The 23,430-nt window shown below is 64.4% G+C and overlaps 6 protein-coding genes across 6 annotated transcripts; 2 read left to right on the top strand and 4 right to left on the bottom strand.

The window, feature by feature from the left end:
- Positions 1–278: 278 nt before the first annotated feature.
- SEMA3B (semaphorin 3B) lies at positions 279–5,022 on the top strand. The gene is made up of 17 exons (XM_058031846.1): positions 279–381; positions 1,212–1,369; positions 1,450–1,512; positions 1,601–1,720; positions 1,794–1,887; positions 1,976–2,095; positions 2,408–2,553; positions 2,654–2,768; positions 2,854–2,923; positions 3,009–3,153; positions 3,262–3,481; positions 3,571–3,662; positions 3,813–3,854; positions 3,947–4,104; positions 4,219–4,274; positions 4,349–4,488; positions 4,582–5,022. Exons 1-17 carry the CDS (start codon positions 282–284, stop codon positions 5,020–5,022), a joined length of 2,280 nt encoding a protein of 759 aa, XP_057887829.1. The 5' UTR covers positions 279–281.
- A 1,202-nt stretch (positions 5,023–6,224) lies between these two features.
- On the bottom strand, positions 6,225–8,422 carry LOC131088162 (2'-5'-oligoadenylate synthase 1-like). The gene is made up of 6 exons (XM_058032005.1): positions 8,165–8,422; positions 7,701–7,995; positions 7,434–7,609; positions 7,112–7,353; positions 6,891–7,026; positions 6,225–6,807 (listed from the first exon to the last, which is right to left on the bottom strand). Exons 1-6 carry the CDS (start codon positions 8,357–8,359, stop codon positions 6,262–6,264), a joined length of 1,590 nt encoding a protein of 529 aa, XP_057887988.1. The 5' UTR covers positions 8,360–8,422; the 3' UTR covers positions 6,225–6,261.
- A 3,070-nt stretch (positions 8,423–11,492) lies between these two features.
- Positions 11,493–14,983, top strand: IFRD2 (interferon related developmental regulator 2). The gene is made up of 10 exons (XM_058031999.1): positions 11,493–11,751; positions 11,866–11,990; positions 12,069–12,226; positions 12,453–12,503; positions 12,840–13,009; positions 13,122–13,227; positions 13,444–13,581; positions 13,709–13,837; positions 13,911–14,006; positions 14,148–14,983. The coding sequence occupies exons 1-10, from the start codon at positions 11,591–11,593 to the stop codon at positions 14,226–14,228; spliced, it is 1,215 nt and encodes a 404-aa protein (XP_057887982.1). The 5' UTR covers positions 11,493–11,590; the 3' UTR covers positions 14,229–14,983.
- Positions 14,984–15,187: 204 nt separating this feature from the next.
- On the bottom strand, positions 15,188–17,021 carry LSMEM2 (leucine rich single-pass membrane protein 2). The gene is made up of 4 exons (XM_058031697.1): positions 17,000–17,021; positions 15,701–15,841; positions 15,410–15,619; positions 15,188–15,324 (listed from the first exon to the last, which is right to left on the bottom strand). The coding sequence occupies exons 1-4, from the start codon at positions 17,019–17,021 to the stop codon at positions 15,188–15,190; spliced, it is 510 nt and encodes a 169-aa protein (XP_057887680.1).
- A 435-nt stretch (positions 17,022–17,456) lies between these two features.
- Positions 17,457–19,126, bottom strand: HYAL3 (hyaluronidase 3). The gene is made up of 3 exons (XM_058031859.1): positions 18,217–19,126; positions 18,020–18,109; positions 17,457–17,891 (listed from the first exon to the last, which is right to left on the bottom strand). The coding sequence occupies exons 1-3, from the start codon at positions 19,111–19,113 to the stop codon at positions 17,538–17,540; spliced, it is 1,341 nt and encodes a 446-aa protein (XP_057887842.1). The 5' UTR covers positions 19,114–19,126; the 3' UTR covers positions 17,457–17,537.
- Positions 19,127–20,319: 1,193 nt separating this feature from the next.
- On the bottom strand, positions 20,320–23,072 carry NAA80 (N-alpha-acetyltransferase 80, NatH catalytic subunit). Its single transcript, XM_058032241.1, has 3 exons — positions 22,969–23,072; positions 22,796–22,854; positions 20,320–21,051 (listed from the first exon to the last, which is right to left on the bottom strand). The coding sequence occupies exons 1-3, from the start codon at positions 23,070–23,072 to the stop codon at positions 20,330–20,332; spliced, it is 885 nt and encodes a 294-aa protein (XP_057888224.1). The 3' UTR covers positions 20,320–20,329.
- Between the last annotated feature and the right edge of the window lie 358 nt (positions 23,073–23,430).

Raw genomic sequence — 23,430 nt, 5'->3', positions numbered from 1 at the left:
GTGTTTCTGAAGCCCATTATGTTTGGGATTAGATTAATGGGGACTTTAACATAGGGAGGGACGTGGCTGGCTCACATCCCCTCCGACTACGAGGCCGAGCCCAGTGGGGGATCCCCTTGTGCCGTGCCTGGAGTTGCCCCGCGCTGATGCTCAGGGCTCTGCAGACACTCGGCAGCATCGGGGAGGGATCGTGGTCTGGGGGCTGTGGGGAGGGGGCTGTAACCCGAGCTGAGGTGTTGTTTCTGTGCCCCAGCCGCGGCGCCACCAGCCAGAGCCCGGCCATGAGCCGCACGCTGCTCCTGCTCCTGCTCCTGCTGCGCGGGCTCTCCGCGGGCCGGCCCCCGGCCGCTGCCACCCCCCGCCTCAAGCTGTCCTTCCCCGGTGAGCGCGGGACACGGGCAGGGCGGGGGTGCGGGGTCAGCTCTGGGTGCGCTGGTTCCGTGTCAGCACAGCCAGCACCATCACAGGGACGGGAGGGTCCGGGCCGGGGGCAGCACCGTGCCGTGGGTGCAAGCCAAGCAGTGGCACATCCCTGGCACTGCTGCCGCCCTCCCCGCGGGCTATCAGGTGTTGGAACTGCTCCTGACCTCATGCCAGCCCCTGCAGGGCCACCTGCCCGTCCTTAGGGCCACGCCGGTGCTTGGGACCTCGCTCCCATCCCCCGGCATGTGCAGGCGCAGGTGCCCCTTCCCTGTGTGCACCGTGGTGGCACTCCCTGGCCTCCGCTGTGCCATACCTGTCGGGAATGTTGTGCCAGCCGGAGAGCTGCTGCCGTGTCCCGACCGGCCGCTCCAGGGGCTCCAGCACGGCGCAGGGGGCTTTGTCCAGCGGCGGGGCTCAGCGAGAGCTCTCCTCGCAGCCTGACAAAGGGCTGTTTGTTCCCGCCACGGTGGGATTAGCTCCGCGGGGCAGGGAATGGCCCCTTCTCCCCCGCTGCCGGGTGAGCGGTGCAGGGATGGGTGCCGAGGGCATGGGAATCACTGCTGAGCGGTTTGGGGACACGGGGGTGGGTGTGGGGCTGGCATGGGGATGAATGCTGGGCAGGCAAGGGCTTGGTGAACCTGGTCGAGCCAGTGGGACAGGTTTGGGGGAGGGGATGGCAGGGCAGGGGGCCGTGGCCTGACCCGGGCTGCCTCGGAGCGTGTCCGGGGCAGCGGGGATGGACGGGCAGTGGCGGGGCCGGGCTGAGCAGCGCCGCTGGCTCCCGGCAGAGCTGCGGGCTCGCCATGGGCTGCACCTCTTCTCGCTGGAGCACTCCTGCTGCTACGAGGCCCTGCTGCTGGACGAGGAGCGCGGCCGTCTCTTCGTGGGCGCCAAGAACCACCTCCTCTCTCTGGCCCTGGATGACATCAGCCAGCGGGGCAGGAAGGTAACGGGGCAGGGGGGACAGGCTGGCAGGACAGTGCTGGGTGCTCCAGGTGTGGTGAGCATCCCCTTCTCCACCCGCAGATCTACTGGCCGGCTCCCGTGGAGTGGAGGGAAGAATGCAACTGGGCCGGCAAGGACATCACTGTGAGTTATGGGGAGTGTTGTGGGATGCCAGGACTGTGCCAGGGATCTGCCCCGGCACTACCTCACCCTTCATTCCCTCCATCCTCAGGCTGAGTGCATGAACTTTGTGAAGATCCTGCACCCCTACAACCGGACCCACCTATACGCCTGCGGCACTGGTGCCTTCCACCCAGTCTGTGCCTTCATCGAGGCTGGCCAGCATGCAGAAGTGAGCCTCCCCTGGCACCACCACAGCCTCCAGCTGCTGCCACCTGCCCACCTCCCATCCTTACCCTCTCCAGGAGCCCGTTTTCAAGCTGGACCCCCACCACACTGAGGACGGCAAGGGGAAGAGCCCGTATGACCCCCGGCACACAGCCGCCTCTGTCCTTGTGGGTAAGGGCATTCTGAGCCTGGTGCTGGGTGCAGCGTGGCACAGGGGTGCCAGGGGGGCCCCTATAACACTTCCCTCGGTGCCTGTCAGGCGAGGAGCTCTACTCTGGGGTGGCCACCGATCTGATGGGCCGTGACTTTACCATCTTCCGCAGCCTGGGCCGGCGTCCCTCCATCCGCACGGAGCAGCACGACTCTCGCTGGCTCAACGGTCAGTGCTGGGCACTGGGAGGGTGGGGGACAGGGAGGCCACTGGCACAGCAGTGCTGCTGCCTGGAGGCATCAGGGCAAGGACTCCTCCAGGCTCAGATATGTCTTTACTGCCTCCAGAGGGTGATTTCAGGGCTTCGTGTGCTGCCTCCAGACCCTCAATGTCTGGTGGAGTCCCATCCTCACTATGCCTCTACTCTGCAGCTGGGCAGGGTTGGTTCTGCACCCTCCCCTGGGACCCCAACAGTTGCTCCAGGGTCCCTGGGGAGCACAGCCAGTGGAGGCATTGGAAGCACCACCCCTCTGTCCCCAGAGCCCAAGTTCGTGGCTGTTTTTCTGGTGCCGGAGAGCGAGGACCCCGACGATGACAAGATCTACTTCTTCTTCCGTGAGACGGCGGTGGAACGGCAGCAGGGGCTGGGCAAGACCAGCTTCGCCCGCATCGGCCAAATCTGCCGGGTGAGAGCGGGCACGGGCAGGGGGGCTGGGGCCAGGGTGCCCAGGGGTGCCACCTGCTGCTGCTGCTGCTGCTGACACCGGTGTCCCCCTTGCCCTGCAGAACGACATGGGCGGGCAGCGCAGCCTGGTGAACAAGTGGACGACATTCCTGAAGGCTCGGCTGGTGTGCGCTGTGCCAGGGCCCGACGGGGCAGACACCCACTTTGATGAGCTCCGTGAGTGAACGGGGATGCGGCCCCAGCAGTGCAGCTTGGGCAGCACTGGCAGCACTGGCAGCACTGATGCCTTCCCTGCTTGCAGGGGATGTTTTCCTGTTGCAGACAAGAGACAAGCGCAACCCTCTGATCTACGCCATCTTCTCCACCTCCAGGTCAAGCCCCTTCCCCAGCACCCTGCACATACCCAGCGGTGCCCCCCCTTGCCCCCTCACATCTTTCCCCTCTCTCTCCCATCAGCTCTGTTTTCCAAGGCTCAGCTGTCTGTGTCTACACCATGGCTGACATCCGCCGGGCTTTCCTGGGCCCCTTTGCACACAAGGAAGGTCCCAACTACCAGTGGGTGTCATACCAGGGCCGGGTGCCATACCCCCGCCCAGGCATGGTACGTGGAGTAGGGGTGTCCTGGCTGCTGCCACCACTGGGATGCCACTACGTGGGGTGGGGACAGTGGGCTGTGAGACCCTGCTTAGCCACTGCTGTCTCCCTGCAGTGCCCCAGCAAAACCTTCGGCACCTTTGGCTCCACCAAGGACTTCCCAGACGAGGTGATTCAGTTTGCCCGTCACCACCCACTGATGTACAACCCTGTCCTGCCCCATGGCCAGCGCCCCCTGCTCCTGCAAGCCACTGTGCCCTACACTTTCACCCGCATAGCTGTGGACCGTGTCACCGCTGCCGATGGCCACTACGACGTCCTCTTCATTGGCACAGGCACGTGGTGACCCTAGGGATGGGGCAGTGAGGGAGAGCGGGGAGATGCTGGGGCTGGGACCTGTGGCCTCACCCCTCCCTGCCTGCAGATGTGGGCACAGTGCTGAAGGTGGTCTCAGTGCCCAAGGAGAGCTGGCACCGCATGGAGCCGCTGCTGCTGGAGGAGCTGCAGGTCTTCCAGGTGAGGGTCAGGGTTCCACATCCCACCTGTCAGACTTCCCTGCAGCATCCCCATGTGCTGTCCATGCTCTGGGTTGCATGTGGGAGCCAGGATGCTGCATCCCTAGGCTGCCCCATTCACCCTTAACTCCTGCCCATGCTCTGCCCACAGGATTCCTCCCCCATCATCAGCCTGCAGCTCTCCTCCAAGCGGGTAAGGGGGACCCCTGGGCATTCCCAGGTCCACCATGGCTCTGCCTAGCCCCGTGCCACAGCACGGGGTGCTCAGCTCTGCTCTTCCCCCAGCATCAGCTCTACGCTGGCTCAAGCACAGCGCTGGCCCAGCTGCCCCTGCACCGCTGCAGCGCCTATGGCAAAGCCTGTGCCGAGTGCTGCCTGGCCCGGGACCCGTACTGCGCCTGGGATGGCAACACCTGCACCCGCTACGTGCCCAACACCAAGAGGTAGGTGCCATGCCGTGCCGGGACGCAGTGCTGGGGCAGCCAGCCTGCTCCCAGGCCATGGCGAGGAGCACGGTCAGGCTGTGCAGCCCCTGCTCCTCCCTCGCCCTCCCACAGGCGTTTCCGCCGGCAGGACGTCCGCAACGGGGACCCCAACGTGCTCTGCTCTGAAGGTGAGCTGGGACCAGCCCGAGTCTGGGGCTGCCCTGCCGTGGTGGGGGCTGACAGCCAGGCTGTGTCCCCACAGATCCCAGGCGGGACACCGTGCCCCAGAAGCAGCTCTACGGGGTGGAGGGAAGCACCGTCTTTCTGGAGTGCATCCCCAAATCCCTGCAAGCCCACATCCTCTGGACATACCAGCGCACCCTGAATGATCCCCAGCGAGAGGTAGGCTCTCCCCGGCCAGGTACCGCCGGTGGGGCCGTGCCGTGCCGTGCCGTGCCGTGCCGAGCTGACCGCCCGTCCCCGCGGGTACTGCAGGTGCAGATGGACGAGCGGGTGGTGCGGACGGAGCGGGGTGTCTTGCTGCGCAGCGTGCAGCGCTCCGACGCCGGCCTCTACCTCTGCCACGCCACGGAGCACGGCTTCACGCAGCCCCTGCTGCGGCTCTCCCTGGAGGTGATCGGCGCCGGACAGGCCACGGGCGCGGCGTCTGCCGGGGACCCCCAGCTCGCCGCCGGGATCCCCGGCCGCAAGGTCTGGTACCGGGACTTCCTCCAGCTGGTGGAGCGCCCGCCGCTGGGAGCCGCGGACAAGGCGTGCCAGAGGCTGTGGAGCCGGGGCAGACCCCCGGCGCCGGCCCGCAGCCCCGCCGGGCCCCCCGGCCGCGGGCAGGGCTCGGAGCCGCGCAGGGCCCGCCGCCGGCGCACCCACGAGGGGCCGCGGGCAGAGCGGGGGCCCCGCAGCGCATCCCCCTGGTGACCCGGGCGCCGGCCCCGGGCGCCGGGCTCTGCCTAGGAGCGGGGCCGCGGGGGCACTGCCGGGGGCTGGCAGCGGCTCCGGGGCCGCAGGAGGGCAGCCGGGCTGAGCCGCCCCCCGAGGGGCTGCCGAGCGCCCTTGCCACCGGCTGCAACACCGGTGGGGACCCAGCCGGCTGCCGGCATCGCAGAGTCACCGAAATATTTATTAACGACTGTTACTATGAATGTAAACTGCGGGGCCAGGCGGTGCCCCCCCAGCACGGCACTGCGGGAGGACGGCACAGCAGGGTCACGCTCGGGTCCCGAAAGGGCCACGGGCAGCAGTGGGGGCACGGAGGGGCAGCACAGGCACTGGTGGGACGCAGGAGGAGGGGGGCATAAAGGGGAGATGTTGGGGGGCATAAAGGTGGCACCCACAGCTCTGGGTGTAGAACAGTGGCACAGGGGACCTTGTACTAATTGAGCACAATAAAGCAGATTCAGCCGCCCAGGCTCCCGCGTCTGACCCAGAGCCCCAGAAGCGCTCAGGGGCAGCCCGGTGCCCCACGGCACAGACCCACTCTGGCACCCCAGCCTGGAGGGGTGGGATGCCTGGCAACACTGGAGGGCTGAGGGGAGACAAGACCTGCAGGGACATTGCCAAGATTGATGGGTTTTCCCCAGACTTCCAGCTGCCCATGCTTTCAGCTCCACTTTGCTTTCTGGAAGATGAAAACCAAACTTCCCCGGTGCCAGCAGGCAGCAATTAAGGCAGTGACCGAAGGTGACCTCGGAGTCTGCTGCCTCCTGCTGTCTGTGCTGGCATCAGGACCCCTGGTGGCACTGGCCACGTCCCACGGCCTGCAGTGACACCATGCTACCAGCACAAACCATGTCCCAGCGCTGGTTGCCCCCCAGCCTGAGCACAGGCAGGCAGTGGTGCAGGCAGGAGCAGGCAGATAAAGCAGATGGTTTTTTCTCCTGAGGTCCAGCTGGCAGCAGGCTGGCATCCTTCACCCCACCAAGCACCCTGGGGTCAGGGAGCACTGCTTTACTGCACCTCTGTGTCCCTGTGCCATCCCGGCAGCTTGTGGCATTGAGGTCCCCCCTCAAAGTGTTGGCGACCCCAACCCCTTTGACTACCCCACGTGACACTTGTCACTGTCCCCAACAGAGCAAGCAGCACAAGGATCTAGTAAGTATTTATTTCCAGCATGACAGGAGGGTACACAGGGGCATGGGCTGGTGCTGAGGGCAGTGCTCAGGAGGTCAAGCAGGCAGGGAGCTGGGGGAGCTGGGGGAGCTGGGGGAGCTGGGGGCCTGCGCCCCCCCGGAGCCGCAGGAGCATGTAGATTGTGCTCATGGGCCTGATGTCGTAGTGCTGCAGCGTGTGCTGGTCCTGCAGCTCCCTGGAGCCGTAGGTCAGGCGCTGCTCGTTGGCAGAGGGCCCCTGCCGGGCCTGGATCTGCTCCTTCAGCTGTCGCACGGTGTCAGTGGGCAGCACCGTGTAGGTCGTGGTCCGGTTCCTATCGTCCTTGACCAGGACCTGCATCTTCTGGGGCTCAGTCTGCAGCAGCACCAGCGTGGTGTTGTAGAAGATGCTGTGCGTGGCCAGGGTATCGCTGTCCTGCAGGGTGATGTTGTTCCTGCCTGGCTCCTGCTGTGCCAGGCGCTGTTGGTATGGGGAGATGCCCCAGCTCTGGTGGATCATGTCCTTCAGCTGCCCGATGGTGGTGTAGGGGCTGACACGCTGCGTCAGCCTGGTGCCTGACAGCTGCATCACCTCAATGGTCACGGGCCGGGCTGGCTGCAGGGACGGGAGAGTGGGTGGGCAAAGACAGCAGGGACAGGGGTGGGGGACAAGATGCTCACAGGGTCAAGCAGCCTTACCTGCACATTCCAGGGCTGGACGTTTGCAAGGCAGGGCAGTGAGCGGCAGTAGCTGGCAGCTGCCTGCGCCATCAAGTTCCAGTCCTTGTCTTGGCCCAGGATCCCCGTGGGGTCAGCAGGGTCCAGGATGACAGGGCTGCAAACACAGAGTGGGCATTGCTGTCAGCCCTGGGCAGTACCATGGGGCCAGCAGGCACAATCCCACTGGGCACGGTCCTCACCGGGGACTGCTCAGCAAGCCCTTGACGTGGGCACCGATGTCTCCGTGCTGCAGTGAGTAGTACTTCTCCCAGTAGATGCAGATGTCCCGGTGCCGGCCCAGCAGCTCCAGCACTGTGCGGAAGCCCTGAGCCATGTCAAAGATGCAGGAGGAGCCTGTGCCCTCCTCCCAGGCATAGATGGTCAGCAGCTCCAGGGCATACTTAGGGGGCAGGTGTGCATCGGGGTACTGTGGCTTCAGCAGCTGGGGAGAAGAACAGATGGAGGTGAGAGCTGGCTGGGATGGGTGTCTGTTGGGAACTGGGAAAGCTGGGCAGCCCTCACCTTCTTGTACCAGTACTTGACCAGGCGCAGGAGGTCCTTCAGCTTGGCAGGGCGATGCTTCACAAACAGCTTCTGCAGCTCAGTGAAGCAGGGGGAAAACTCCCCGGGCTGGCTGTCGGCATGCAGGAGCCTCACATACACTTCTGGCTTTGGTGGGGCATCCTGGGTCACCTGCCCTGTGGGGTGAGAAGGAGGGTGAGAAGAAGGGTGAGAGCCATCCCAGCACTGACACCACTGCCTGTCCCTGTGCCAGCCTGCAGCCCTTACCCAAAGCATCATAGGCAGGCAGGATGTCCACATCAATGGACTCTCCAGTCTCCAGGGAGGACAGAGAAAGGCTGAGGGAGCGCGGTGTGCTGTCAGGACCTTTGTACCTGGGCTCACCAATGCACACATCGAACTGCAAGCTCTCCCTGCAGTCCTTCAGCCTTATCATGATCAAATCCAGGATAACCCTTCTGTTGTTCCTCTGGTCCTCGTAGCTGGGTAAGCAGCTGAGGAAGAGCACCACATCAGCATCAGAGCTGTTCTTCAGAGCTGTGCCCTTTCCTGCTGATCCACCCTGCAGAGAGAGGCCCTGCTTGCTCAGCACCACTGCCAGCACCAGGATCGGCTGCCACCACTCCTGGAGCTGCCAAGGGAAACTGAGGCAGGGCAGGAGCTGGAGCATGGAGCAGTGGGAAGGGTGGCAGCAGGGGTGTCAGCTAGCCCCCAAGTCAGGCAGCACTCACCTTGACGGTCTTTTGGACGTGGATATTATCCTCAAAGCACTTCCTTTTCAGGAATTCACAGATTTTCCACACTGTCCCCTTCACCTGCGCAGAGAACTCCGGGCTGGGCTGCAGGGTTCTGGCGATCCAGCCATCCAGCTCCCTGGCAGTTACTGTTCTCAGTCCGTCCATGGATGCCGCCGGGTCCACATCCATCCTGACAGGTGTATCGCTCCCTTTGCCCTCTTCTGATTTGCTGCCTCTTACCTCTACTCCTGCCCGCAGCACTCCACCCTCAGAGGCAGCTTCTGCCTGCAGCAGCTTTTAAACCTTCCCGGGCCGCCGCCCCGATGCGTCACCGCGGGGAACTTAAGGTGGCCCCTGGTCGTTTCCCCGGGATGCTCCGGGTGTCTCCGGTGCCACCCTGCGGGGGCTGGGAGGGGACTGCGGTCACCCTGACACCCAGCTCGGCTGGCCGTGGCAGAGAGGCAGCAGCCTGCAGGCTGGCCCTGGGGTGCCGTGGGGCTCATGGGCCGGTGCCTTCGGTGACACAGGGTCTCACAGCCCCGTGCCTTCGGTGACACAGGGTCTCACAGCCCCGTGCCTTCGGTGACATAGGGTCTCACAGCCCCTTCGGTGACACAGGGACTCACAGCCCCGTGCAGTGTCCAGGCTGGGGCACAGCCAGCGCTGGGACACGGCTCACGCTGTGCCATGGTGTGAGCAGGGCCAAGGGATGTGGCAGTGCCACCACGGGCAATGGAATGAGGCTGTCCCCAGTGCCAGCAGATGCCCGGCACTGCTGCAGGCAATGAGATGCAGACATAGCCAGTTTCTCCGAGGCTCCTGGTGGCAGCACCGTCGGTGGGACACGGCTGATGCCGGCATCCCCAGGGAGGCTGTGCCGTCCCCTGCAGGGGGATGCGGCCGGTGCAGCGCCAGCAGAGCCCCCGGAGCCCCTCGATGCCGGGAGCAGGCAGTACGTGTGGGATGTTTCAGCCCGTGCTGCCTTAAACCGGGAGATCGGGAGTTTCGGTTTCTGTTCCCGACGCAATTTTCAGTTTCTGGCTCTGCCAAGCTGGAAACGAAAGTGCGAAGGAGCCCGCGAGTGCCCCCGTGGTCCAAATAAACAAGGAAGAGCAAAATGACAGAAACACACCTGGGAGCTCGGCTCGGGGCCAGGCGGATGGGCGGGGGCTGTAACAGAGCGGGAAAGAGCAAAAAGGGGCAGGGAGTCGGGACATGGGCAGGAGACAGGCAGAGGCTGGGGAGAGGGAGGCAGGGAGGGAGGAGGACAAGGATGGGGCAGCAGCAGGGGCAGGGATATGAAGAAGAGTGAGATAGGGTCCATTTTGGGTCAGGGATTGGGACAGGGGTACAGATAGAACAGAGGGGAGATGGGCAGGGTTACAGGGATACAGTCAGGAGAAGGGACAAGGACAGGAGTAGAGATCCTGGATATTAGGAGAAAGTTTTTTACAGAAAGAGTGATAAAGTACTGGGGACATGGTGGAGTCACCATCCCTGGATGTGTTTAAAAAAAGGCTGGATGTGCCATGGTTTAGTTGAGGTGTTAGGGCTGGGTAGGACTTGGTGATATCAAAGGTCTCTTCCAACCCTGTGATTCTGTGGTTGGCAGCAGCAGCAAATGGCCAGGTCAGGGATGCAAGCAGGAGCAGGGAGGAGCGTCCCTGAGTATTGGGTGACAACAAGGCAGGAATACAGGCAGGGGCAGGGATATTAGGAGGAGAGGCAGGGAGGGGACCAGCACTGGGGACAGGGTTACAGGCAGGGGCAGAGCTGTGGGCAGGGACAGGTGTCATGAGCATTTCACACCTGAGGAGCAAGGCCAGGACACCAAGGTGAGCATGACAAGAGATGTTCTTTATTCACACCCAGGGGGTGTCCCAGCCAAACAGAGGCACCCGAATGTGGTTCACATGTGGGTCTCACACCCCTCAAGTGTTGGGGTACAACAAGGCTCCACAGATTGCCTGCTTGTCCCCATGGCTTTGTAAAGCCAGTGCAATTTGTGGCTTTGGCATCCTCCTTTCCTCGTTCTGGAGTCAGTATCACTATGCCAAGGGGTGCCTATCTGTGAGGCCAGATGGTGGGAGGACCCAGGGTGTGGGCCTTATCTGCCTGCCTACCCAACCACAGCAATGCAGTGTACAGCAGTACAGGGGATGTATAGATCTTAGTAAGGGCCAAACCATTTCATACTAGAAAGGCTAATTGGTACTTTACTTAGGGAATGAGATTTTCCTAATGAGATGCAAGCAGGGACAGGGACAGAAGAAGGGATACAGGCAGGGATAGTGAGTAGCTAGAGATGAAGATAGAGTAAGGACACAGACAGGGCAGGGATGTGCAGAAAATCACATTAGGAGATGCCAGTGTCCATAAAGGAGAGAGGAGTCCTGCAACTTTATTCAAATAAAGGGAGAGACTCCATTGGGCCATATCCCCACGGAATTTCTCTTCCGACGTTCACGATGCAGCATGCTTTTATCCTAACTCCCAGCTGCTTGTTGTCCTCTTCCTTTCCCCATTGGCTGAGGTACTAGGAAGGTACAGCCTTCCCGGACCGCCTACCACGTGTTCCGCCCCTAAACCTGTCATTTGCCCCTGAAGTTCAGAAGTTCAGGCTGAGTTCTGCAAGAGACTTTGTGCTGACCCAATTGTCTATTGCCTTAAAGTTCAGGAATTCGAGCTGTAGTCAGACTGTCTGGGTTCTGTACCAAACCTGTGTGGCTTGAGCTTAGAAGAGACATTAAGACCCATTTCAAATACATGAACACCGATTTCTCCTAAAGACCCGCACCCATCAAATTGTTTTAAAGACATCAGTAGGCACCTTTCTTATCAGGGACCAGGGATGAAGATAGCGTCAGGACAGGAGAGGGGCAGGGATGCTGAGGGAGCAGGGATGAACATAGCGCCTGGACAGGGAGAAGGGCAGGTAGAGTGTCAGAGAAAAGGGCAGGGAGGCGACCAAGGACAAGGAGAGGGACCAGGACAGGGACAGGGGACTCGGGCAGGTCCCGCGGCGCATGCGCAGATAGCGGGGGCGCTCTCGGGGGCGGGGCGTGGGCGGGGCGTGGGCGGGGCTCTCCCGGCGGGGGCGGGGCGCGGGGTCCGCGCGCGCCGGCCATGCCGCGCTCCCGCCGCGCCGCGCGCCGTGAGTGAGGGGGCCCGGGACAGGGGACCGGGGGTCGGGTCTGAGTGTGACATGGCCGGGCTGGCAGCGCCGGGCTCACAGCGCCGGGCTGGCAGCGCCGGGCTCACACGAGTCTGCTCCCAACCCCGCAGGCGGCACCGGCGGCGCCCGGGCGAGCTCGCCCGGCAGCGAGGAGGAGGCCGGCAGCGAGGTGCTGAGCCACTGCAGCAGTGCCAGCGAGAGCGCCGGCCCCGCTGAGGAGGGAGCAGGTGAGGCACGCGGAGCCCATGGTGACCCCCACGTGGGTCGCGGTGTGCCCGCCCTCGGCCTTCCCGGCTTCACGTGGTGCCGCCCGGGCAGGGAGCGAGGCGGCGAGTGAGCACGGCCAGGAGGAGGAGGAGGCGGAGGACAGGCTGAAGGAGCACATGGACACCCTCCTGGACAAGAGGTGAGGAGCGGTGTCCCCCCGCGGGCGGGCGCTCCGGGCGCGCTGCCAGCCGCGGGCAGGGACGTGCCCGGTGCCGGGACAGCCCAGCCCGTGACGTGCCGCGGTGTCTCGCAGCGCCAAGGCGCGGCAGGCGGCCCTGCAGGGCCTGCGCCTGGCCCTGTCCTCCAGAACCCTGTCCGAGTTCCTGCTGGAGCGCCGCCTCACGCTCACCGACTCCCTGGAGAAGTGCCTCAAGAAAGGTCAGGGGCCGGGCGGCCGGGCGGGGGCGGCGGGGCCGCTGGGCCGTGTCTGAGGCAGGTCTCTGGTGCTGCCCACAGGTAAAGGGGAAGAACAGGCGCTGGCGGGCAGCGTCCTCACCCTCCTCTGCCTCCAGATGGGCTCCGGCCCGGAGGGAGAAGAGTTGTTCCGCAGCCTGAAGCCTCTGCTCGTCAGCGTCCTGACAGACAGCACAGCCAGCCCCAGCGCCCGGCAGAGCGTAAGCCTGGCCCCTTTCCTCCTGGGGACACCTCCGTGCTGGGGAGAGCTCAGGCAATGCCTTTGGGAGCCCCTGCAGTGCCGGGAGGGTGACAGGATTGGGTGCTGTGGAGTGCGCTGGGGCAAAGCAGGGGCAGTCCAACCCGGCTGCCCCTTGGCTGGGTGCTGGATCAGGCCTGGCATGATCCTGGGCCCGATCTAACTGTTTCCCTGACTTCTCTTGCCAGTGTGCCATGGCCCTGGGCATGTGCTGCTACATTGCTGCTGCTGACCTCGAGGTAACTGCGCCTGGGTGTTGTCTGTACCCCTGCAAGAGGGCACCCTGGGGCTGCCATGCCACCCGCCCTCAGCCCACAGTGCCAGAGCAGCCTGGAGCTGAGCTGGAGTAGGGGTACGGGGACATGAGTGACAGCCCAGCCCCCTTCCCTGGGCAGCCTGGAGCTGAGCTGGGGGGAGCCAGCAGGTGGGGTGTTGTGGGTGGAGTAGCCTCCCCTGTCCCAAGGGGCTCCTGGCACCTCTTGGTATAGTGTGTCCCCCTTTGGTCTCCAGTGCACAGCTCAGTGTGGCATCTCCATGGCAGCTGTGGTCTGACTGGCACAGTTTCTCTCCTCCAGGACCTGGTTTCATGCCTGTCCTGCTTGGAGGGCATCTTCAGCACCCCCAGCACAGGCGAAGGGGGCTCAGCACCTGCCCAGCACGGGCCTCTGCACTGCAGCGCGCTCCAGTCATGGTCCCTGCTCCTCACCATCTGCCCCCCCTCCCACCTCAGGAGCATTTTGGACAAGTGAGTGGGGTGTGAAGTGAGTGGAGGCTGGTGTGGGGCAGCCAGCTGTGGAGCACACAGCCCTTGGGGCAGTGCTTGGCCTCTCTGATGCCCTCTTGCCTCCCTGTCCCAGTCGCTGGCTGCAGCTGCCCCCACTGCTGACCAGCAGCAGCGTTGCCCTGCGCATCCTGGCTGGAGAAACCATTGCGCTGCTCTTCGAGCTGGCCCAGGACCTGGAGGTAAGGCATGGGCTCTGGCATGGAGCAGTGGGTGGGCACGAAGCAGGCAGCAGGGAGGGAGCTGCTGTGACACCCTGACGTGCCCCGGCTGAGCTGGCATTGACCAGCAGGCACCCAGGCAGAGGGGCTGGCCCCAGTGATCCCCCAGCCCTGCCCTGGCCATGGCAGTGGGCAGTGCCTGGAGGTCATCCCTCTAAATCCCCTGCTTTTTGGCAGGAGGACTTGTGCCACCAAGATACAGAGTTCCTGTGTACCCAGCTCAAGGTCCTGGCTACTGAGAGCAACAAGTACCGAGCCAAGACAGACCGACGGAGGCAGCGATCCATCTTCCGGGACATCCTGCGTTTCATCGAGGTACCGGAGCCTGGGGCTGCCCTGCTCTGCCCCTGCTTCCCAGCTGCCTGATGGTTCCTCTCTGGAGAGCCAGGGGACACACAGGGCTGGTGCCCAGGTTATTGCTGATGCCCCTCTCTCTGCTCAGACTGGAGAGTACCAGGAGGAGACCGTCCGATTTGGCCTGGAGTGCATGTACCTGGACAGCTGGGCACGCCAGCGCACCTACCAAGCCTTTAAGGAGGTGCTGGGCTCCGGCATCCACCACCACCTCCAGGTATGGGCTGGCAGATGCACCAGGGAGTGCTGGGCTGGTGCTGGTGGGCGTTGACAGACCCCTGCTTTCACAGAACAATGAGCTGCTACGGGAGATCTTCGGCCTCGGGCCCCCCTTGGTGCTGGATGCGGCTGCTCTGAAAGCCAGCAAGGTCTCCCGCTTCGAGAAGGTGCGTGCCGCCTCCCACATTTGTGCCCACAGTCCCCTCCTCTGCCACCAGGGGTTCCAGCTGAGTGCCTGTGTGGGTGCTGCTGGGGAGGTGAGCAGAGGGGCATTCCCAACCCTCATCTCTCCTTCCCTCTCCTTGCAGCACCTCTACAACTCAGCTGCCTTCAAAGCGCGCACGAAAGCGCGGAGCCGCGTGCGGGACAAGCGGGCGGATGTGCTGTGATGGGCACGGGGGGCAGAGCCCCCAGCCCACCTGGACTGCAGACCCTGCACTGTGAGGGGCAGGTGCCCCCAGCCCTCGGGCTTTTATTCATGTACAGCAGAGTATTTAATGCCTGGAGCTGCCCCAAGGGGGGGCTGCCCCCTCTTTTATTTTTTTAACCAAAAATAGGAAGGATAAAAGAAGAGCAGAGGGAGGTGGTGGCCTGCTGCCGTGTGCCTGCTCTGTGGCTGGGCATCCATGTGGCACAGTGGGAGGGGGTCTCACCCAGGCTTCTGCAGCCACTTTCAGTGGCAGGGCTTGTGTATACTCTCCCTAGACCTGCAGGGGCACCAGGGTGGCTTGGCACAGCCTGAAGAGTGGGTGGGAGGGCAGAGCTGTGCAGGGCTGCAGAGCAGCTGGTCCTGGTGTCTGTGCCTGTGGCAGGAGCGTTCTCCCCACCCTGCCATGCTGGGTACAGCCCCTACCTCCCCAGCCAGCCTGGCATCAGTGATGGTGGCGGAGCAGTGTGGAGTGGGAAGCTCTGCCCAGTCCTGCCAGCTGCCTACTCTCAATCCTTTTGCAGCCAAATGCTTTATATGAAATAGTAATCTTGTGGGAAATTAATTACGGGGGGGCCACTGCCCAGGCGGACATGGGGCCATGCCAGTTGGCAGTGCCTGCCACCCTGGGAATGTATCTATCATGGTGATTTTCTAAGACTTTGATTGTAAGAGGTAATTAAAAGGCTAAAAAAAGTATGCCTTCTGCCTTGTTGAGAGGAAGGGCTGTCACTGGGGCGGATGAAGGTCCTTACAGCCCAGTTTCTTTCTCTCACAGCCTGGGGCAGGGTCTGGGATTGCCTCTATGCCCCAAGGGGTAATGCTGCCAGGTCTCAGTGGGTAAGGCTGCCGCTCCCCCCTCCTGCCCTTCGGTGCCCCTTCCCGCGGCGGCCCAGAGCCCGTGGCGGGGCCAGGGGCAGCTCAGCGGTGCCCGCCCGGCTGGGCACTGGCGTTGAGGCGAGCCCAGAGCTGCCTGCTGGCTGCCCGCAGCTGGTGCACGGCGTCCTCCTGGCTCTGCAGCCACTGGGCCAGCGCCCTCACCGACTGGCTCTGCAGGACTGCGGGGACAGGACGGGAGCGTGTTGAGCGGGGGCACTTTGGTGCCCCACATTCCCTGTCTCCCACCCTGCCGGTGCCACGTACCACTCAGGTAGATGGCCAGCGTGGCCAGGACCAGGCTGGACAGTGCCAGGAGCGCCAGCAGGGCCAGCAGCAGGGGGTGGCCGGGGCCGAGGCAGGGGCAGGGGCTGGCGGGGGGCACGGGGCGCAGGGTGGGCAGGAGCGGCGGGGGCACGGGGGACACGGGCCGAGCTGGGGGCCACTGCAGGCTGCTGGAGGGAGCCGGCCCATTGCCTGCAGCAGGGGAGAGAAGGGGTCAGAGCCTGGCCACGGGCACAGCCCGGCCTTGCACAGCCCCCCTGCCCCTCCTCTCACCCTCTGTGCCCTTGTGCCCGCCCGAGGCCCAGTACAGATCGCTGATGGACTCCACGGGGCGCAGGCTGATGGCTCCAGACTCGCTGCTCTCGGGGTCCCCAGGCTCTGCTGGTGCAGCACCCTCAGCCCTTCCCATGGTGTCTGCTGGAACAGAGGCAAAGGGTCAGCCTGTGCCCTGCCCTGGGCACCCCTGTGGGACCAGAGCCCTGCTGGGGGGATCTCGGCCACAGCAGCCCGGTGCTGTACAGGGCGGGCAGCCAAGGCTGGTGCTCCCTTGGCCCAGCCCCGCAGCCACCGTGGGCAAGCCCTGGCTGTGCCCCCCCGGCCCCACCGCTGTCATCGCAGCAGTTAGCGGGTGCCTGGTGGCCACGATCCCGGAGCCTTGTTAGTGGGGCTGGAATCTGGCCCTGGCTTGGGGGCAGGAATGTGCCACCCCCCAGCCAGGATAGCCCAGGCACTGTGGGACTGGCTGGGGCTCCAAGGGCCAGCTGGAAGCCGGTGGGCAGGTGCAGGGCAGTGCCAGTCTGCCATGTGGCCCGGCTTGCCCTGCAGGTACCTGTGCTGCTTGGGGTGCACAGATGGAGATGTTGGGTATATGCTGTGCCAGGAGGCCCTGGTGCCCATTGCCCTAGTGAGCATGTCACACGGGACTGAGAGGGCTTTTTGGAAGTAGGCATTCCTCCAGCACTGTTTTGGGAAGCAACCATGCCTGCATTGGGGTAGAGGGAAAAGACTATTTTCTAGGTGTTTGTGTATTTTTGAGTGGTGTGCAGGGCCCACGCACTGTGCCCTTGGCAGAGCATGGCAGGCTGGCAGTGTGCCCACCCCCAATCCCTCCCGGGAGTGGCGTGTCGCAGGGCAGCGTGGCGCCGTGCTGCTGCTGTCCAGACTGTGTGTCACCCACAGGCTGGCAGGCATCAGGGTTGGGGGGCCTCAGCCGGTACCCAGGGCCCCCTCAGACCCTCCCCACAGCCCTACCCTTGGCCAGGGACTGCTGCACACATACCCACATCACCCCTGCACCCACTTGCCCCAGGTATGGGGGCACAGCTGGTCACGTAGGTTTGCTGCATGGGGCTGTGTGTGCCAGCTGCCTGTACCCTCCCTAAACCCTGCCGCCCTACACCTGCAGCCCTCCAGGACCCCTTTCTTCCCTGGGCAGGCATCTCTGCCCACAGCCCCCATGGCAGAGGGCACCATCTGTCCACTGCTCCCATGCCAACCCCACAGCCTTGCATCGCCCAGTATCCCCTGGGGTGCCAGAGCCCCTGCCAGCCCCAAGCCCACTCCCCTGAGTACCTTCTGCAGCCTCCCTGGGCATGGCTGCCTGTGCTGGGCAGCGTGAGCGGGCAGTGAGGTGGTGCAGGGCCCCCAGGAGCCGGGCACTGGGCTCCCGGTGCGCCAACTGCGCCGCTTAAAATAGGACAGTGAGAAACACGGTTGGGGGGCGATAAAAATAGCTGTGGGGAGGGGGGCCTGGTGGCGTGGACAGAGCTGCGGGCAGCACAGTGCCAGTGGCAAAGGGACAGCAGGTTGTGGCAGTGCCCCATGCCCCCTTTCCCAGGGTAAAGCTGCTGCCAGCTCACGGGATCAGGGCAGAGCCCATGCAGGAAAACTGATGCACTGTTGGACCCATCCAGAGCCAAACTGGGGGCTGTGCTGCCTCTCAGCAGCAATGGCAACTGTGCCCAGCGTGGGGACACCACAGAGTCCCCCAGCTTTGCCCACAAAGACCATGCCAGCTGTGCCAGGAGAATTTATTTATGTTAATGGGACCAGAGGAAGTGCCAGCAGCAGCACTGCCGGGGTAGGGGACCGTGGTGGCCCCTGGCCTTTGTCACCAGCCCCACGTGCCCCGTGGCAGGCAGGTGTCAGAGGATGTGAGATCCTTGTGCCCATAGAGGCTGTGAGCGTGGGCGGGCACCTGGCAGGAGGTGGGAGGGCTGAGCCATACCCGCTGGGCACAGCCCTCCCCTGCCCAGCCACGGTAGCAGTGGCAGCGGAAAGCAGCCCACGGGCTGGCACCGGGGCCGAGGTGCAGGAGGGTGCCCAGCTCATGGGGCTGCCGGCGCACACAGCGCCCGTGCCCGTGGCACTGCCCGTAGCTGCACTCTCGGGCTGCTGCCGTCACGTTGGCCACGTAGGGACCCAGGGTGGACACGAGGTAGTGGTGCAGGCTGGCACAGCTTTCCTGGCGAGGAAGCACCAGTGAGAACCCATCCCAGCCACAGAGACCTGGGCAGCCCACCCTGGTGGGCACGGGGGATGTGGCCACCCCATACATCCCGCAGCCTCTGGCGCTGCAGGGGCCATACTCACAGCCGAGTGGGAGTAGGACAGGTCTCCCCAGAGCACGAGTCCAGCCGCTCCCAGCGCCGCGCTCTCCCCGATGGTGTGCACCAGGTCAGCCTGCCAGGAACACAGACGTGACCCATCTGGGGGACACGGCCTGTGTCCCTGCGCCAAGCAGAACCCCGCGTGGCACCCGCAGCCAGCTCCGGCCCCACAGTGCTCACCAGCTGCAGGAAGCGCGCGGAGCGGCGGAAGGAGAGGCGGGAGTAGGGGATCACGGGCAGGAGGCCGCGGGCCCCGCGGGTAGCCACGCGCAGGGCCTCGCGCAGCCGGTGGTGCACGAAGCGGCGGCGCAGCGCGGGCGGCAGCGCCAGCGGCAGGTAGATGCTGGGGTACAGGGCAGAAGAGGCGGCCCAGAGCCAGCCCAGACGGTTGTTCCGCTGCACCTCCGCCGGCTGGCACTGCCCGGTGTAGTTTGCCTCCTTGGCCCAGTTGCCATTGAGGCAGTCGGGAAAGCGGTAGAAACCCCAGAGCCCCCTGGGGCGCAGGGCTCGGCCCACCAGAAGCGTCTCCTCCATCAGAGCCTGTGCCGCCTGCTCGAACTCCAGCTGGGCCAGCCGGAGCTGCTGCCGTGCCGGCAGGAAGCCGTGCTGCTCCCGCACCCACTGCTCCGAGGCTGTCCGGTATATCCTTTTGGCTCCCCAGTTCTGGGCCCACAGGGGCCTCCACTCCTCCCAGTCCACCACAGCCAGGCCATGGAAAGCAGGTCGCAGGAGGAGGTGGATGTCCTCAGCCACCCTGTTGATGTGGGCGTTGAGGGAGACACGCTGGGGGAGGCCCCCGTTATGGGGCACACCGTGCTGTGACAGGTAGGGGTACAGCCCAAACTTGTTCTTGTAGAAGATGGTGATGTTCTGGCCGGCAAAGTGGCCACCCTGGTTCTCCACGATGCCGTAGTCGCCGAGGGGCAGCCCTATGCCAAAGCGGCGCTGGCAGCGCTCGGTGGGGACGTTCCACACCACGGCAAAGGGCTGCCCGCCTGCCAGGGGCTCGGGTGCCGGGCTCTCCTCGCTGGCTGTGCCCAGTGCCAGGCAGGCCCACAGTGCCAGCACCAGCACCATCCCGCCTCACCAGCTGCTTGCGGGGCCGGCACCCTGCGAGGAAAGGAGAGCCGTGGGGATGAGGCTGTGGGATGCAGTGGGCATTCCAGCAATGCAGGCACTGCCCCCCGGCACATGGTGGACTAGGACTGGCCACAGGGGCTGGGCTGTCCTGCAAGCACATGCTGCCCCCCCAAAACCTGACAGGACTGGGTACACTTGGGGCTTTGAGATCCCTCCTGCCTCAGCACTGCCAGTGTTACCCTATGCCTGCTGCTCTCTGGTGCTGTGATCCTACTTGCACCACCACAGCCATGGCACAGCTCTGGAGTGGCACTGCAAGCCACTGACCCTTGTGCCTCAATTTCCCTGCTGGCTCCCAGTCCTGCCTGTAGTGGAGGCACCAAGACTTCCTGGTCCCCATTTCAGCACAGTGCTGAGCCAGGCTGGCTGACCTGCTGAAGGACCGAGTCCCACCAAGAGGCATGGTGTGGGGCCAAAGGGACAGCTCTGTCCCTCACAGCCCAGGCAGGGCCAGAGGGGTCTGGTGCCCCTGCCCAGCACTGGCCAGCTGCCCAGAATGAGGGGATTAGGCGGGGAATGGGCCCAGGGCCGCGTGACACAGCAAGGACAGCGCTAATCCCTCGCTGCCAGGCCGGACACTCTCTCTGACCTTCCCGCTCCCATGCCTGTCCCTCACTGACACCCGCTGCCTTAGCGGGGTTTGGCCACCTGCCCCCCTCGCTGTGCAGTGCAGGGGACCCAATTCTGCAGCCCCACCACCATGCCCTACTCCCACAGTGCCCCCCCAGCCATCCTGTGCCTCAGTTTCCCCAGACTGCTCAGTGAGGACAGCTGTGGCCATGCTGGAGGCCACCACTTCCATCAGCCCCAGCTGCCCCACAGCAAATCCTGAGTGGAGGACACAACTGGTGGGACTGGGCAGTGCTCCTGGGGACTAGTGCCAACCCCACAGCCTGCGGTGGGCCTGGCTCCCCACCATGCTGGTGGTCCCAGAGCCCCAGCCAGGCGAGCTGGGGGCCAGGCAGGAGCAGAGGTAGCGTGCCCAGGTAGGGCAGAGTACGGGAACTCTGCCCATTCCCTGCCCCAGCAATGGGGCCAGGGTGAACCACAGAGGCTGGAGGAGCTGGTGCCAGCCCTGAAGAATGGCAGCAGTCAGGCAGGGCTGCGGCGGGCAGCTCCCACCCGCACTGCTTTAATCACTGCTCGGGGCCCCTCAGATGTCCTTCTTCATCCAGAAGATGGGGAGCCCTTTGGCATCGCGGTGCGGGGTCTGCAGGAGGCTCTGCTGCTCGCCGCCCTCAGCCAGGACACCCCTCGCCCAGATCACAGTGGGTGGGGGAGGCGGCGGGGGCACAGCGAGGGGCGGCGGGGGGACCGCGGGTACCCACGGCCTGGCGCTGGTGGCAGCGGCAGCCCCAGAAGGGGCGGAGAAGAGCCGCAGCACCTCAGAGGATATCGCCGGGCTGAGAAAGGCCACGCTCTGCACCGGCTCGCCCAGGACATAGCCCAGGTGCGCATAGAAATGCTGCTTGTCGTGGGTGGTGAGGCGCAGGCAGCGAAAGCCCCGGGCCCGGGCCCACTGCTCAGCGGCCTCCATCAGCCGGCGCCCGTAGCCCCGGCCCCGCAGCGCCCGCGCCACCACCACGCTCTCCACGAAGAGGTCACGGGGACGGCTGAGCACGCGCGACAGTCGCACGTGGCCCACGAGCTCGCAGGGCCCCTGCCGGGTGGCAGGGCTGTCGCTGGGGCCGCGGCTCCGCAGCAGCAGCAGGCAGGCGGGAAAGGCGTCCGAGGAGCGCTGCAGCGAGTGCAGCCGCGACGCACGGCTCTTCCCCCACTCCTCGCCCAGCAGCTCCGCACAGGCTTCCAGCAGCTCCGGCCTCTGGTGCAAGGGGACCAAGCTGAGCTCCTCTGACACAGAACCCATTCTTCTCACTGACAGGAAACCAAGCAGGTCACAGCTTAGAGGCAGTAAGGCACAGACCGTGTGTGTGTGTGTTCCCCCCGGCCTGCCACTGGCCCCAGTACAGGCACAGTGAGAGCCCCAGCAGCACAGCCAGATGAGTTCATGGAGGTTTGGCAGGTCCAAGAACAAACAAGAGACTCATGACAGGGAAGTGGCACATGGTGCCAGCTCCAGGAAATCATGCCATGAGACCTACAGAAAGGTCTAGCACTGCCAAATCAGCTGCGCGGCAGGAGGCACAGTGCTTCCTCCCCAGCCCCTGCCACTACGTCCTGCCACCTTGGCACCCATCAGACCAGCTAGCTCATCACACATGTCCTCAGTCAGGGTTCTGAGGAGCCCAAATAGCCTCTGAGGGGTCAGAAAACCCCTATCCTACACCATGCCGTGGGGTCCCCTCTCTCAGCCTGGCAGTTCCCCTTGCAAACAAGCCACAGGCAGAAGGCAGGAGCAACCACCACGCCAGTTGATTAACTAGGATTGAGCAAACTGCCCCACTTCCTCTCTGGGGGTTGGGGAGGGCCTGAGTCTGCCCTCCCACACCCAAGGTTCTTCTAGGAGACATGGTGGGGTCACCCTCCTAGCTCCAAGACTCCTGACTCACAGCCCAGCCTGCACTGTCCCCTTCAGAGGCCAGACCCCACCAGCACTCCTGAGGAGGTGATGGTTTCCTTCTGCCTGCCCAGCAAAGCCACGCCATGACCTCAACAGCATCTGCCTGCCACCCACCTGCCCACATCACCCTGCCTTCACCCACCCACCCTGTCTGCACCCACCCTGCTCACATTCACCCTGCTCAGTCACTGCTCACACCCACCCTGCTCACGCTCACCCTGCTCACACTCACCCTGCCCGCTGCTGCTGGCTCCTTTGCCCTGGGTGCCAGCGCAGCAGGAAGCAGCCCAGGCTCATGACCAACCACAGCGCCTCGTTCTGCTTCCCCGGTGTGAATGACACGTCTGTCCAGGGCCCCACAGAGCACCCCCCACTTCCCACGCTGCACCCCCACACGGGGCACTCAGCCTGCCTGCACCCCGATTGCTCCACACCACACAGCACTCACACACAGACAGCAGCTGATCGCTGCTCCCACCTCATGGCTGCACCTCCTGAACACGGGTCCCCACCCCACCACTGACCCAACAGTCACCTCACTACTGACCTGTCGTTTGACCTGCCATTGACCCCATCGCTGACCCCACCACTGACCTCGCACCAACCCGTCATTGACCCTATCATTGACCCTATCAGGGACCGCAGCATTGACCCATCACTGACCCATCACTGACCCCTTCACTGAACCATCACTGACCCCCATCACTGACCCTCCACCAACCTGTCATTGACCCTGCCAGTGACCGCAGAATTGACCCACCACTGACCCCATCACTGACCCCCACGCTCACCCATCACTGTCGCATCAGTGACCCCCCCACCAACCCGTCATTGACGCCAGCATTGACCCAGCACTGACCCACCTATGACTCCACCACTCACCCAACACGGACCCACCACTGACCCCACCACTGACCCCTCACCAACCCGTCATTGACCCCACCACTGACCCCACCACTGACCCCTCACCAACCCGTCATTGACCCTACCAGTGACCCCATCACTGACCCATCACTGGCCCATCCCTGGGGCACGGCCGAGCCCCCGTCCCTGCCCGTCTCCCCGCTCTGTCCCTGCCCAGCCCGGTCCCGCCCGTACCGCTCTCCGGCCCCGCCGCCGCCGTCACTTCCTGGGCCCGGCCGGCCCGCCCGCGCCCTCTGGCGGCCGGAGGGCGCACGGCCCGTGCCCCAGCGCTGCCGCCCGGCTCCGGCCGCTCCCGCACGGACACACCGACCCACCCCGGGCCGCGGCAGGACGGCGGCACATCCTACCCCGACTTGGCTGGGGACACCCAGCCCCACTGGGCAGACGTGCGGTGCTGCATCTCCGCTCCCTTCTGGAGCTGGGCGGCCCGAGGCTGTTTTGGGATGTCCATCTTTACGCTCCCCTCTCCCCAAGGAGTGATACACTGCACGGGAGCTCTCCATCCCGCTCCTTCACGTCGCGATGGGGCTTACAGAGGGCAGCACCTAGAAGATTTCTGCACAAAAGCGGTTTTTAGCTCTTCAGAGCACTATCCATCCCCAACAGAGAGACGCTACCCCAGCATGGCCAAGGACGGGTCCCTGGCACTCCACAAAGGACATGGGAAGGGAGCAGAGGCCATGCCCGGCAGTGGAGGCTGGTTAAGGGTCCCTGAGGGGCAGGACGAGCTGATCATGGTTTCGGAAGCACCAACCCACTGCCACTGTCACCACGGGGGCTGCCAGCTGCGGGACGGGGCCCGAAGGGCC

Source organism: Melospiza georgiana, chromosome 11 (assembly GCF_028018845.1).
Source record: "Melospiza georgiana isolate bMelGeo1 chromosome 11, bMelGeo1.pri, whole genome shotgun sequence".
Lineage (NCBI taxonomy): Eukaryota > Metazoa > Chordata > Aves > Passeriformes > Passerellidae > Melospiza > Melospiza georgiana.
This window is presented reverse-complemented; position numbering and strand designations above follow the sequence as displayed.

Bases quoted from the DNA above. Each gene is read 5' to 3' on its own strand.
- HYAL3 (XM_058031859.1), bottom strand. From the start codon at position 19,113: ATGGTGCTGGTGCTGGCACTGTGGGCCTGCCTGGCACTGGGCACAGCC. The intron at 18,110-18,216 runs GTGAGCACTGTG...TGTTCCTGGCAG, and splicing joins CCGCGCGCTTCCTGCAGCTG to GCTGACCTGGTGCACACCAT. The intron at 17,892-18,019 runs GTGAGTATGGCC...CTTCCTCGCCAG, and splicing joins TGTCCTACTCCCACTCGGCT to GAAAGCTGTGCCAGCCTGCA.
- LOC131088162 (XM_058032005.1), bottom strand. From the start codon at position 8,359: ATGGATGTGGACCCGGCGGCATCCATGGACGGACTGAGAACAGTAACT. The intron at 7,610-7,700 runs GTAAGGGCTGCA...CTCACCCCACAG, and splicing joins GCCTGCCTATGATGCTTTGG to GGCAGGTGACCCAGGATGCC. The intron at 7,027-7,111 runs GTGAGGACCGTG...CTGTGTTTGCAG, and splicing joins GGCTTGCTGAGCAGTCCCCG to CCCTGTCATCCTGGACCCTG.
- IFRD2 (XM_058031999.1), top strand. From the start codon at position 11,591: ATGGTGACCCCCACGTGGGTCGCGGTGTGCCCGCCCTCGGCCTTCCCG. The intron at 11,991-12,068 runs GTCAGGGGCCGG...TGCTGCCCACAG, and splicing joins GGAGAAGTGCCTCAAGAAAG to GTAAAGGGGAAGAACAGGCG. The intron at 14,007-14,147 runs GTGCGTGCCGCC...CTCTCCTTGCAG, and splicing joins AGGTCTCCCGCTTCGAGAAG to CACCTCTACAACTCAGCTGC.
- LSMEM2 (XM_058031697.1), bottom strand. From the start codon at position 17,021: ATGCCCAGGGAGGCTGCAGAAG. The intron at 15,620-15,700 runs GTGAGAGGAGGG...CCCCTGCTGCAG, and splicing joins CGGGCACAAGGGCACAGAGG to GCAATGGGCCGGCTCCCTCC. The intron at 15,325-15,409 runs GTACGTGGCACC...CTGTCCCCGCAG, and splicing joins GCTGGCCATCTACCTGAGTG to TCCTGCAGAGCCAGTCGGTG.
- SEMA3B (XM_058031846.1), top strand. From the start codon at position 282: ATGAGCCGCACGCTGCTCCTGCTCCTGCTCCTGCTGCGCGGGCTCTCC. The intron at 3,663-3,812 runs GTGAGGGTCAGG...CTCTGCCCACAG, and splicing joins AGGAGCTGCAGGTCTTCCAG to GATTCCTCCCCCATCATCAG. The intron at 4,489-4,581 runs GTAGGCTCTCCC...CGGGTACTGCAG, and splicing joins TGAATGATCCCCAGCGAGAG to GTGCAGATGGACGAGCGGGT.
- NAA80 (XM_058032241.1), bottom strand. From the start codon at position 23,072: ATGGACATCCCAAAACAGCCTCGGGCCGCCCAGCTCCAGAAGGGAGCG. The intron at 22,855-22,968 runs GTAGGATGTGCC...TCCGGCCGCCAG, and splicing joins GTGTCCCCAGCCAAGTCGGG to AGGGCGCGGGCGGGCCGGCC. The intron at 21,052-22,795 runs GTACGGGCGGGA...GTTTCCTGTCAG, and splicing joins GGCGGCGGGGCCGGAGAGCG to TGAGAAGAATGGGTTCTGTG.